Below are 13,494 nucleotides of genomic sequence, written 5' to 3'. Positions count from 1 at the left end.
TCTTAGTCTTGCCTTGTCTGTTTTCCTGGTCTCTGATTCACGCCACATATCTTGGATTAACCCTTTGCTTGCTGTTTCTGACTCTGTTTGCTGGACCTTTGCCTTCTACCTGGATTTATCTCTTGCCTTGCCTTCGATATACCTATTATTTGCCATTGCCTGACCCATGCCTGTTAAAACCACGTCTCTTAATAAAAGCTTGCATATGGATCCGCATGTCTCTTGTCTCATAACAATTATAATGCTATTAGAAGTGTTTTAACTTTTACTTTTTTAATTAGAAAATAAAGACAGAATATATTAGTTATAAATTATGCAAATACTTATTGAAAAGTACCAAAAAATGTGTAAAAAATGTGTAATTAGAAAAAAATATATGGTACTAAGCTATATCGCAATTATCATGCAGCCACCCCATTTATTTTTTTAATTTTACAATGTTTACATGCAGTGTCGCTAAAGCAGCATTTCTTATTTTCATTTGCTTTAAATTGAAGTACTAAAAAAACTAAAACTATAATTACAACTTAATTAAATCTGTATATACACGTTTAAAAATATATATATAAAAATATAAAATCTTCAAAATATTAAACTATAAAAGTATATCAAAAACACTAAAATAACACTGCTCTTTTTAAAACATCACAGGCTGGCATGCTTCATTCTTGTAGTGCGCAAATTTGGCATTAATCTCCAGACACATTAAGCCGTGTTACTCATATGGGAGATGAGGATTCATATCCAACTTGAATTTCCACCCTCTTCTCCAAATCATTTCTCATTTGTCATCTCTTTGCTTTCAATAAAATGGCCAAAAAAAACTTATTTACAAAATGTATATTGATTCTTCTGCGAACATATCCAATAAATCATGTGTTAGGAAGCTTTCATAACAGGAAAGCAAAGGCGCGCTCAGCAAGCGGCACCGGAACACAGCGATGCCAGGTTTGCCTCGCCGCGCTGCCAAGAGAAAAACCCATGTCACTTGGAATTCATCAGCAGCTGCTGAGCACGAGAGGCATCACTAGCCCACGGAAACACTCCACAAATTGACGTGAAGTAAAAAGAAACCGAGGCGTTTTAGCTCCACAATGCAATGTGCTCCTCGAAGGCGTTTTACAGCACATGTGCGAGTATGTGTCTGTGTGCATGTCCACTGCAAAAGGCCCAACGACCTGGAAAAATGAATTCCAACAAAGCCAAAAAAACAGGAAACAGGTGATAAGACTGATCTAACTTTAGGAGGACAAAAAAGGAAGGCTATGTCAATTATCTCAATGCATATTGTGCATACACACCACTTAACCCTTAACCCCATAAATTTAATGCATTTTTGTACTTATTTTACAGTTTTTTTCGGGATCTACTGGGACAGTGATAAAGATCTACCAGTCGATCGCGATCGACGGGTTGGCGACCACTGCTGTAAAGCCTACTGTATCATATTTGATATGCAAATTTCTAAGGCCTTTAACGGGAGTAAAACTTTGCTGAACAAAACTTCTGTAGCCTGGTAGTTCACTTCTTTTTAGCTAGTAAAAGGTCTTTTAGTATAACTGTGAAAACATCCACCTTCAGCTTGTCTTTTTGCTGTGAAATCTGATTTTTATATAGTAAATGTGAGAATAACTTTGATATTGTTAGTAATATTTCAAGATGAACACTTACTGACTGAAGCAACTTTGGTTTACGTGATTATTACATTTCTATGTTCATGTTCAAATGCTAGTCTCAAATATGATTATCAGGCTTTTGAGTAAGGTTTATTTGTTCATCTCTCAATAATCATTGCATTAACATGTTTTGATCATAAAACTAAACATTTAAATATAATCTTACTAAGACATTACTGGGAGATATAGAGTGACCACTGATATTTATATAAATTTTATGTAAGCTATAATGTTATAAAGATCTCACTGATTAATATTACATGCTATCAGAATTGCATCGTTCTTTATGGTCATCTAAATATCAACAATGAATTTTTGCTCATTTGGGCCTCAGAATAAAACCAAGGTGTTTCCCCCTCCTTTAAGTTACGATTTTTTTTCATATGTAAGGTTCAATAAACGGTTTCATTTCAAATAATTGGATTCCTCCAACTACTATTTCACATGTCAGGCTTTACAGGGTTAAAGCTTGATTTATAAAAGCATTTAATGCATACTCTGCAGCAAAACAAGGAGGATGGTGGTTCCATGGGACATTTCTGATACGTCACTACCGTGATGCTGTCACCGAAAGTGCATGCATAAAATTTTAAAAAGCCTTAATACACTGTATCTGACCTACTTAATGTATTCCTGTAACAAACACTTGGCCATTTCTCTTCTCACAGAATATACACGAACACAACATCAGCATCAGCACACACAAGATCATCCACCTACTCTAGACGTCAAGAGCTTCACTGGTAAGAAGTGGCTTACCGGCTTACTGAGAACCCCAACAAGTTTATCCCTTTACCACCATTTTGATGAGTCTCCCTTTGAGTTAACGGATGCAGAACAGTGTTAAATCCATGGCTGTGCGGCACGATGGAGATGCAGAGCTGACTGTGGACTGTCAAACAGGGTTACCCTTATTTTTACATCCCTTTGAACACCCAGTGAATTCTATGGGGGAGATATTTTCCACGCAGCCCTCAGAAAAGTGAGAGATGTACCTCAAGGCTTGGTTTTGGGCCATTTGCAGTTGTGATTAGAGAGAAAGAGGAGAACGTTAATGTCAAAAGAAATCAAAATGGACCCTTTTTACCTTCTTAATACATGTTTCTGGTCTTATTGTGAATGATTTAGAGATATACTAAAATATTTAGACCTGCAGTTAAGATTTATGTATTTGAACTGCAAAAATATTATAACATTTCCATCCATTTGGATTACAGTTTTAACATAAGCTAATGATAAAAACTTAATGTGATGCATATTTGTCAGTCATACATAGATGAAACAGGTCGGATTCTGACACAGTACTAATAAACAATGTAATAACCCGGTTTATATATTTAGCATCAATAAATCCAATTAGTTTCAATCTCATACATTTTAACTAATATAGCTTGTTTCACAGTTAGCCACATTTTAACCATGTTCATACTTTTAACTGAATTAATCAAACCGTTTTCCCAATGAATGGGATTTTATGATTGAAAGAAAATCAAATATATGCAAATAGTTATAAATAATAATAATACCACCAGAAACCACTTTTCACAGTCTAATCAATTCCTGATTGGCAAAACCAGCTCTTGCCCTAAATTTATTTCTGGTTGAATTTCCTTTTTGTCATATTATGGAAGGAAAACACTGCAAATGCAATTTTATGCCAACATGTTTTGATGCTTACAATCAATGCACAGGAGCTTTATACCCAGGTGTGTGATGTCCTGGCCATCTGTCTGTGGTAGGAAAGCACACAGCTGCTTCTTCAGTATTTCATTACTGCTATAAGCCCACCACATCTCTTATATGAAGGCGGCGTCCAGAGAGGATTTACCAAAGCCTTCATCTTACCACTGAGAGAAAACATCAGCAGAAAGAAAACAAGAGCTAGATGCCAAAAATGATGCATCACTATTACTGCAAAAAAAAAAAAAATTCTTTTCCACCAAACATGGGCATTATTAACCTTATAAAAGTCTACTGTATCATATATGATATGCAAATATGTAAAAGGTCATTTAGTATAATTGTACAAACGTCCACCTTCAGCTCATGCGTCATGTGTCTCTTTGCCGTGAAATCGTTACTGATTTTTATAAAGTAAACGTAAGAATAACTTTGATATTGTTAGTAATATTTCAAGATGAACACTTACTGGACTGAAGCGATTTATGTTTACTTGATTTGCATACATTTTTAGGAATATCATGTTCAAATGTGAGTCTCAAATATGATCATCAGGCTTTTGAGTAAGGTTTATTTGTTCATCTCTTAATTGTCATTGTATTGCATTCCATTATATGTTTTGATCATAAAACTAAGAATTGAAATATCTTACTAAGACATTGTTGGAGATATAGAGTGACGACTGATATTTATATCATTTTATGTAAGCATCTGCTATACTGTTATAATGATTTCAATGATCTACCTTACAAGCATCAGAATGTCATCTCACTTTTTGTTCACATAATTATCAGCATCTGCACCAAATTTCAAACCATATTTTTGCTAAATTTGGATTTTAAGTTTTTGGATTCTCACTATATCACACTATTATGAGCCATTAATGCCTGATGTATTAAATATGATGCTCAACAAAAAACACATGCACTTTTTTTTTTTTTTTTTTAGAATTTTTGTCCAAAGGTCCAATACACTGTTCCATTTAAAATAAAATTATTTTTGGACTATTATTTCAATGTGTCAGGCTTCACAGGGTTAATAATACTTACTACTAGTGATCAGTTTAACTGTAGAGTACATTTAATTTTCAGCATCCTGTCTTGAGGAAGTAGAAGCTTCCATTAAGTCTTGTAAAGTGTCAACAGCCATGCTCTATAAGCTTTGTATTTTCAGATCCGATAGCCGAGAGCAAAGAAAGCCACTAATCGCACACACATCCAGTCAAGCGTTGAGGAATTAGAGAAAGATCTGAGCTGAAAGAATGCTGGAGTTTAGACTATGACTGTAAGAAACCTGGCTGGGACGCAATCGTGACCTATTCTTCATTGGCGCCCCGAGCCATAACAATTTCCTGAGACTGACTTTGCTTTTCTATGATCTAAAATGTTGCAAAGCTTTGAAATGCAAAAGCAAAAGGGTTATTTTTAAGCTCAAAAACTTGTAGATGTGTCTGTCAAGCAACATTTATTGCCTCTGAATGCCGTCAGATCCCCGTCTCGCACACAAAAGCACGGCCCAGAGAGAAAAGACTCAACTTCCCATTACATAACGCACACTCATCAGCAGCCTTTTGAGATGTTGTTCAAAAGCCCTCAGAGCTGTTCACAACTATTTGATGAGCCGTCTCATTCAAAGCTAAGCAGATTTCAATCTATGCAACTAAAACCCAATGAAATTCATGTAAAACTTAATGCCCAGAAAGACTGCATTTAAAGTCACGCCAGCAGACCGAACTCCACCAAAGAAGAGTGGCACAAATTCAAGATCAATTCCAATCATGCCACATTAATTGCACAACATGCATGAATGTCTCTGCCATCTGTGTTGCTTTCTTTTTGCAATGCATACGTCTAATAATAGAGCTGCTTCCATGACCAGTCCAAGATTTTAAAGACATGCACAACAACCATAAAGCACCTCCTGACCCAATGCATTCCTGACCTAAATGCTTGAAATGCAAGGCCTCTGAGCACATATAATCATTCGATATCAGCTCTGTTTCATGATGAGAGTTGATGCAAGCTGTCAGTGATGTGAAGTCACTCACCGCTCACCTCCTGCACTCAGCAGCAGCAGCACAGATGAAGATGTGTCTCTCTCTCTTTCTCCTCCACAGTGATGCAGGAATGATGCTTTAATACTGTCTTTAGGGAGAAGAAAAGCCAAACCCCCACCCCCTCCTGTCTGACCGAGCAGCGCTGCCATCCAATGAGAAAGAAACAGCACAATTCATTTACACTGCACATACCTGATGAAGATGATGATGATGATGATGATTCCATTATTTTTTATATCCACCCCTCTGCCTGCGTTTCTTCCTACAGGCCTGCATATTATAACTCATTTTAAATTATTGCTGTTATCTGTACACATATGGCAACAATCTGTTATATGCATCTTGTTATCCAGTTTGGTTTTCTCACATGAACTCTCTTCTTTTACCAATCGCCGTCTTTTACCACGGCTCATTAGTTTTAAAAGGTCACAATCGCCTCTGTGCAAGTGAAATGACCAATTATGCTGTAATTTGTTAGAATTAGAAATACTGAGCAAAATTACAGTCGTGTGCCCTCATGTGAATCTACTGCCCCCTTGTGATTGTTTTTGAAGCAAATTACCCTAGAATTACAGACAATGTCAGAAAGGACACACTAAAATAAAACATCTACGTTGTTATTTTTAACTACAACTAAAACTAAGGTAAACCTTTTTCATTCACTGAAATAAAGTTAAAATAACATACAATCTAAATATTAGATTAAAAACAGAAAAAGTTGAAGTTGTACTACAATTATTAGAACTCAAACTGAAATAAAAATGTATCTAAATTTAATTTATAGAATAGAAAAAACTAAAAAAGCTAATTAAATTTACAAAAAAAATCTTTAAAATTCTTACAATTAAAATGAATAAGAAAAATATAATAATAATAATATTATTAAGTTTCACAATTTGAGTTGAATTACTGAAATAAATGAACTTTTCCACGACATTCTAATTTATTGAGATGCACCTGTATACTGAAAGTGTGCTCTTTCAGTATTTGTGTCTGTACCTTGCCTGCTGCTGTTTAAAAACATGCCCATCATGGTTCGGGTTCCTCTCGACATGACATTCGCTCTGTAACACTTTCATTCAGGCGCTTATCTCAGGTCAGAGATCCTGCTGTACAGGGGTCAAGTGAAATGAAAGTGGAAGATGAGAGTGAGCAGAATGAGAAAATGCTTCACATGAATCAAAAGCATCTCAAGAGACACATGAGAGAGCTAACAGCCTCACATCACTGAGCAGGAGGAGAATGAAGACACTGACTGAACAAGAGAGAAAACATGACAGCGACAGAGTGATCTGCCTGCTGTCTGACTCTTCACTACTGCTGTTCCTAATTCTTATTTATTTTATTTACATGTTTAGTACAGTTTATTTAACTACTTGAAAAATGTAAAATAATTAATTAAAATTAAAACAAAAGCACATAACTAGTTCAACAAAATAAAATGAAAACAGAAAATATAAAAATAAAAGCTATTTCAAAATATTAATAAATACTATAATAGTATATAAATAATACTAAAATAAAATATTTTGTCTTGTTAAACACTGGTGTTTTTCCCTCAGCATTTAGACAGGCTCCTTTAACCCCACCACTTAAGAATCCCACCCTTAATGCATCTCTTTTAGAGAACTAAAGACTGGTTTCCCTTCTTCCTTTCATTGCAAACACACTTGAACGAGTTGTGTTCAACCAAGTCTCTGCCTTTCTCACACAGAACTACCTCCTCGACAGCAACCAGTCTGGTTTCAGAAGTGGACATTCAAACGAGACTGCCTTGCTCTCAGTTGTTGAAGCCCTAATACTGGCAAGAGCGGATTCCAAATCTTCAATACTTATCTTGCTGGATCTGTCCGCTGTTTTTGACACGGTTAACCACCAGATCCTCCTGTCAACCCTATTGTCAAAGGGCATCTCAGGAACCACACTCCAGTTGTTTGAGTCTTATCTCTCAGATAGGTCCTTCAAGGTATCTTGGAGAGGTGAGGTGTCCAAGTCGCAACATCTAGCTACTGGGGTGCCTCAGGGCTCAGTTCTTGGACCACTTCTCTTCTCTGTCTACATGGCATCACTAGGTTCTGTCATTCAGAAACATGGCTTTCAAAAAAGACCTCTAACATTAGCTTGCTCTATTCTTTTTCTATTCTACCTGTTTTCTTTTTATTTATTATATAATAAAAAAAAAACCTTGGGTACTACGATAAGCTAACTGAGACTTGTTATAGCACTTGTATATCATTGCTTGCTACCATTGTATATACATACATACACACATTTTTCCATTATTTCACTATTTTCTTTGTTTTCAAATGTATGATTTCTACTCATGCCAATGCATTAAACTCCAGAAACAAAAAAACAAAAACTAGACAGATAGCAACATGAACGTGTACCAGCGACTCTCTGTGTCCTTCATCTGGTCCTGAATCTCCACATGCTGCTTTAGCAGAGCCTCTCTTCACTGTCAAACACAGGACTGCATCTCTAGACAGACGGCAGATTAACCTTTTCCTGCTTTATCAAGACGCCAGTCAATAACGTCTCGTGGCTCCTCGGGGTCCGTGTCCTCGTCTGCTCTGGACCCATAATATCTCATGTGTTCGGATCTAAAGGTTCTGCCATAATTAAACCTCAAAGATAACTAGCAGATGATTATTCTCAAGTACAAAATAATTTCTAAAAATGCCTAAAAAAACATCAAAAGATGATTCTTTTTTTCTACTATTAGGTTTGGTGTAAAAACAGATAAAAGCAACTGTATCTAAATCTGTATTTTGTTATTTAAACTATAAACCTTGGATGTAATGAAATGCACCAGCATGTGCACAATGTTGCATTAATTATTAACACTCATGTCGTTTTAATTATAATCCAGATTTTGCTCTCAAAACTCATGAGAATTAATGCAGTACTTAGTAACATTTAATTTCACTCCAAATAAAAATAGACACAAATGAGTCAATAGTTGTCATACAGTAAGAGTGTTATGGCTATAAAATAAATGTGGAGAAGCTCAGATGATTTGATCTTAATGAGAAATGTTTTGAGTCCATACTGAGACATGGTCATTATGATTAAAAGTAAATATAAATAGTAAAGTAAAAAAAAAGAAAAGAAAGAAAAACCATCAAATAAACAAAAAAAACTTATTTTATTTCTCATTTTCATGTTGTTTTACATGACTACTACTAACTACTATTAATAACTAAACATAAAATTACTGAACTAACACACAAAATTACTAATACTTAATAAAAAAACATCAAAAAAACAAAAAAATTACTAAAACGTAATAAATAAAAATGAGAAAAACATACAACAAAATTACTAAAACTTTAAATTTAAAGAAAAAAAAAATCTAAATCACGATATTAAACTATAATATTATAACAATGATACAAAAATTCTGAGATTGCAGAATTTTGTATATTTACAAACCTGAGAAGTTTGAGAATTTAATATCTCTTCTGAAATGGATTATTGAGGTCTTTTTCTCAGGAGAAACATTTGAGAAGCTTCAGGCTTCAGCCAAAAAATTATTGCTTGTATATGAGACAACTGAAACCCCTGTGATTTTTCACATTTAGTTTTTACTTTGCTTATAGCAAGCAGATTCACCTCGAGTCCTTGTGGCTTCCCAGGAAAATCCAGATCTGCAGTCGTTCACAGGCCTGCAGTGAAACAGCTGCACAACATCACAGCGCTCAGCAGCTGCACAACATAAAAATAGAGTCCAGCGCAACAAAATCTATTAGCTTCGGCCCATTGCTTTTTGCCATCTTATTACATTTAATGTGAGATTTGTCAAAGTGGCCATGTAACTTCTACATCACAAAAAATAATATTGTTTTGCAGAGTATTACCTGTTATGATAATTCCCAAAACAACAATGTGGATTACTTGTGGATTGTTGTGATGTTTTTATCAGCTGTTTGGACTCTCATTCTGATGGCACCCATTCACTGCAGAGCATCCATTGGTGAGCAAGTGATGTAATGCTACATTTCTCCAAATCTGATGAAGAAACAAACTCATGTACGTCTTGGGATGACCTGAGGGAGAGTACATTTTCAGCAAATTTTCATTCCTTTACATTCATCCATGCACCAATCAAAATCAATCGCACAGATTCCAGTTAATAAACAGGATTCGAGCATGAAGATGTGAGCTTCTTGTTTATTGTTATCAAGGAGTTCATGTTGGTTAATTGCATTGCTAGCCGAACAACACGATCAACCCTATAAGCTTCTGTAAGGCTCACCGTCTGGCACGAGAAGAAATGCTGCTGGGTTAAACATACAGTATATCTTAATGGCAATCACATATGTTTAGTAAGTACATTCTCCTCTACAAGATATTCATGTACAATATACAAGTTTTAAAAATATAGTTTGCATTGAGTTCCACAACCGTTTCGTTCTCTTCACGATGACAAAAATTCACATTAGTTGCTTTGGACCGTAATGCTTTCCGTGTAGCGAAGAGGACCGTGACATTGTTTGTTGGTTTCAAAAGAAAGTAAAGGAAGATAATTGGTCACCAACACACAGGAACGTGTGTCATGTTTACAAGAAACAAAAAGCATGGCAGAAACAGAAGACCGGACTTGAAAAAGCAAACAAACAGCGGTATTTGCAAGACACAAACACGCTCACACACTTCAGGACGATAAACAATACGGCGAATACATGATGGGCTGAGCTCATCGCCTGCCAGAAAACCAATGTTATAAACGTGCAAGGAATCAACGTTCAAGATGAAGAAAGCAAGAAAGTCAAAGTCAGATAATACGAAAGTAACTGTGATCTTAAAGGCAGAGTAAGTGATTTTTCAAAAACACTTTAGGAAACTGATTCGGGCTGAATCGCAAAACAAACTTGTAGCCAATCAGCAATAAGGGGCGTGTCTACTCGTGATGTGGAGGAGAGCGCGTTCAGTGCATGGAACGGACATTAGCCGAGCCGAGCGACAGAAAGATAGAGATGGCGGATAAATATCGGATCAGCTTTCCAGCGCTGGAGAGAACTCAAGGAGCGGAGGCCTGCGATCGGACGCCGAGGTTGCTTTGTTTCTTCTCAATAGGTGAGTAACACCGTGTCTACAACAGCTAAAGTCTGCCTACACTGGACGCGATCAAACGACCGTTGAAAACCATTTGAAATGTGTGTCAGCACGTCATAAATAGAACCCGGCAGCAGTTTTCTGTCGGGGATTTGTTGCGCCGCACCGCTCACGTCCGTAGACACAGTGTAACATTGGTTTTGCTTTGTTTCACAGAACTAATCGTTGCCTGGGTTGCGTACGTATATGTGGGGCGGAGCTATCAAAATAGGGGCAAGACCCTTTTGGGGTAGGGGCGTGTTTATTTTGGTGATTTCAAATATCAACATTGGCTACCAGAAATCACTTACTCTGCCTTTAAGACACCTAAGGCTGTGAACAAAGACAACGTCTGAACCGATGGTTATGAAGGAAGAAGCACTTGCGAAAACATTAAACAAACGATTTATGAAATACTGCTGATGCTGAACATGATAAAAGCTTGGTTTAGTGAAGCTTGCAAAAACTAGAAAAGTCAGAAAGTTAGCATTGCAAGAAAACAAAGGCATGTGACCTGGCAAAACAAGTTTGTCCATCATAGAGGTCCCGAATAACACTTTAAAACCAATAATTATATCCACAGCTCTTTACAAGCGAGAAATCACCAGGGTTATGAATGTGCAGTCACTCTTTAAACAGTGATTTGGAAATTAAGTTCATACGCTGCTTTGACGTAAATACAAATTTGTGTTTTTTTTTTAAAGACAGCAAAATCATTAAAATATAATAAGAAACAGATTTCGCAGTCAAGCCAAAGCAGCTGCTGGGTGGCCTGATGCAGCAGAACAATAATTCAGTAACACAAACAAGCCAGTGACACGGACGTTTTGTCCCACGGAAAAGTCAGGACGTCGCTCTCGAGGGGGGCGAAAAGGCAAACCGAAGGTGTGCTGAAGTTCTCCTGCCATTTGAAGCAAAGTCTTAAGGTCGCTGGGCTTAAACTGAAGGCAGAGGCTGTGAAAGTGGACTAGAATGATTCGGATCCTCTGATCTGAATTTAGCACTAGCACTCGAATGGCACAAACGGGCCGCTTTTACTGAATATAAAATGAATGAACTGTATTGGAAAGATGAGGTGCATCTCTTTCATTTGCCGAGGAAAGGGATGCACCTCATTCTTTTCGCTTTTCTTCTATTCCCAATTATTTTAGCAAAGGAGTATGTGATGATAGTGTCCATTTTCTGTTTGAATATCACACTAGATGTATTCCAGAAAGTGTTCTTGCTTTGTTTAGAAGAGATGGAAAAAGAAACGACGATGTAAGAGATGAACGAAAGAGCGTAAGCTTTTCCCACACTCGCTAAAAGTAGCCTGAATCGATTTCAGAAAACTCCACACCCAAAAAAACATGATTTTGCAAGGGGCTGTTTTGGGTTTATTCTGAATAAGGCTTCATGATCGTCACAGTGGTTTCTTAGTGTGGGGTTAAAAGGCTACGTAGCTGGAAGGAGAAATGAAATTCACTCCATCCACATGTCTCTGAGCTCGTGTTGACCGGTCTCTGGAATTTGTTTTTCTTCTTTTTTTTTTCCTTTGTTGTTTTTTGTGTGTTTTTTTGTCGTCTCTCCGTTTAGTCATGATCACTTCTTAGGTGTTCAGGAGCGTCTGGCAACAACAAAAACAGTTCCTGTCTGGGAATAAAAAAAAAGAAAGATACAGTCATTACTGGACTGAAATGAGCCAAAACAAACTCTAAAAGCCTATTCAATGACTGAACATTTTTAGCACAATGTGTTAATATTGTGTCTTCATGTACAAGCAACATCAAATCGACAGTATCCAAGCAGAAATTACTTTTGGGTGAATAATGTAATTTTGACCCTTGTGCTGTACTAAAATTTTTAAAAAATTGTTCACAGTTACTGTGAGGATATGTGCATCATGAAGTCATTCGACTAGTCCTGGACTACCTGAAGGACAAGGGTCCGTGGCTAAAAAAAACCCTGATTGAACCCAAATATTGAAAATGCTTCAAATTTTAAGCATTTTTTTAGGCTGGTCATTTCTGACTGAGGACACCACAAGGTGGGGGAAAAAATTCCTAAAAAATTATACATTTTTTGTGAAGTTGTTATACCCTGTGTGAGCAAAGTCAGTAAGTTTTAGTTCAATGCGATAACATTAGCTAGGAAACATTAGCTTCTCTGGGTCAAAAAGACACAATAAGGGTTAATAAGTTCTTTTTTGATGTGAATACTGAATAGGCCTCTAAACTATCTAAAAACAAATGTAAATGTGTCTGTTGAATCTGGGACTGAACATACTGTGATGTGTTGTGGTGAAGAGTGAGTCGTCGTACCTGTGATTTGGACAGTCTCATCTGTGACTCTTCTGCTGTTGCATAAGACCCACATTCTCATAGACTCGAGAGCTGTCGTCCCTCATGCTGAAAACACATAGATTTACATCTTAACCAGACATCATGGGACAAGTTTCCAACTTATAGCTGGCATGAAATCACAACTGACCCTAATTTTCTTAAAGGCAGGGTATGTGATTTTTCAAAAACACTTTAGAAAACTGATTCGGGCCGAATCGCAAAACAAACTTGTAGCCAATCAGCAATAAGGGGCGTGTCTACTCGTGATGTGGAGGAGAGAGCTTTCAGTGCATGGGACGGACATTAGCCGAGCCGAGCGACAGAAAGATAGAGATGGCGGATAAAAAAACAAAAGAGGAAAACGTCTGCGGAAAGATAAGGCAAGAAGTAGGACCCGTGTAAAATATTGGATCAGCTTTCCAGTGCTGGAGAGAACTCAAGGAGCAGAGGCCTGCGATCGGACGCCGAGGTTGCGTTGTTTCTTCTCAATAGGTGAGTAACACCGTGTCTACAACAGCTAAAGTCTGACTACACTGGACGCGATCAAACGACCGTTGAAAACCATTTGAAATTTGTGTCAGCACGTCATAAACAGAACCCGGCAGCAGTTTTCTGTCGGGATCTGTTGCGCCGCGCCGCTCACGTCCGTAGACACGGTGTAAAA

The 13,494-nt window shown here is 37.0% G+C and overlaps 1 protein-coding gene across 2 annotated transcripts in view; it reads right to left on the bottom strand.

The window, feature by feature from the left end:
* Nucleotides 1-12,048: 12,048 nt before the first annotated feature.
* LOC107712100 (tyrosine-protein phosphatase non-receptor type 11) overlaps nt 12,049-13,494 on the bottom strand; it is a 15,765-nt gene continuing 14,319 nt past the window's right edge. Inside the window, exons 15-16 of one of the 2 annotated variants that reach the window (XM_016517240.1) lie at nt 12,810-12,896; nt 12,049-12,137 (exon numbers count right to left, since the gene is read on the bottom strand). In XM_016517240.1, the coding sequence (XP_016372726.1) occupies nt 12,827-12,896 (70 nt within the window). In that variant the 3' untranslated portion in view covers nt 12,049-12,137; nt 12,810-12,826. Of the gene's footprint in view, nt 12,142-12,809; nt 12,897-13,494 lie in introns of both variants that reach the window. The other variant, XM_016517232.1, reaches the window with a different exon arrangement.

The sequence above is a fragment of the Sinocyclocheilus rhinocerous genome, unplaced genomic scaffold, assembly GCF_001515625.1.
Source record: "Sinocyclocheilus rhinocerous isolate Xijiao unplaced genomic scaffold, SAMN03320098_v1.1 scaffold5757, whole genome shotgun sequence".
NCBI classification, from domain to species: domain Eukaryota; kingdom Metazoa; phylum Chordata; class Actinopteri; order Cypriniformes; family Cyprinidae; genus Sinocyclocheilus; species Sinocyclocheilus rhinocerous.
This window is presented reverse-complemented; position numbering and strand designations above follow the sequence as displayed.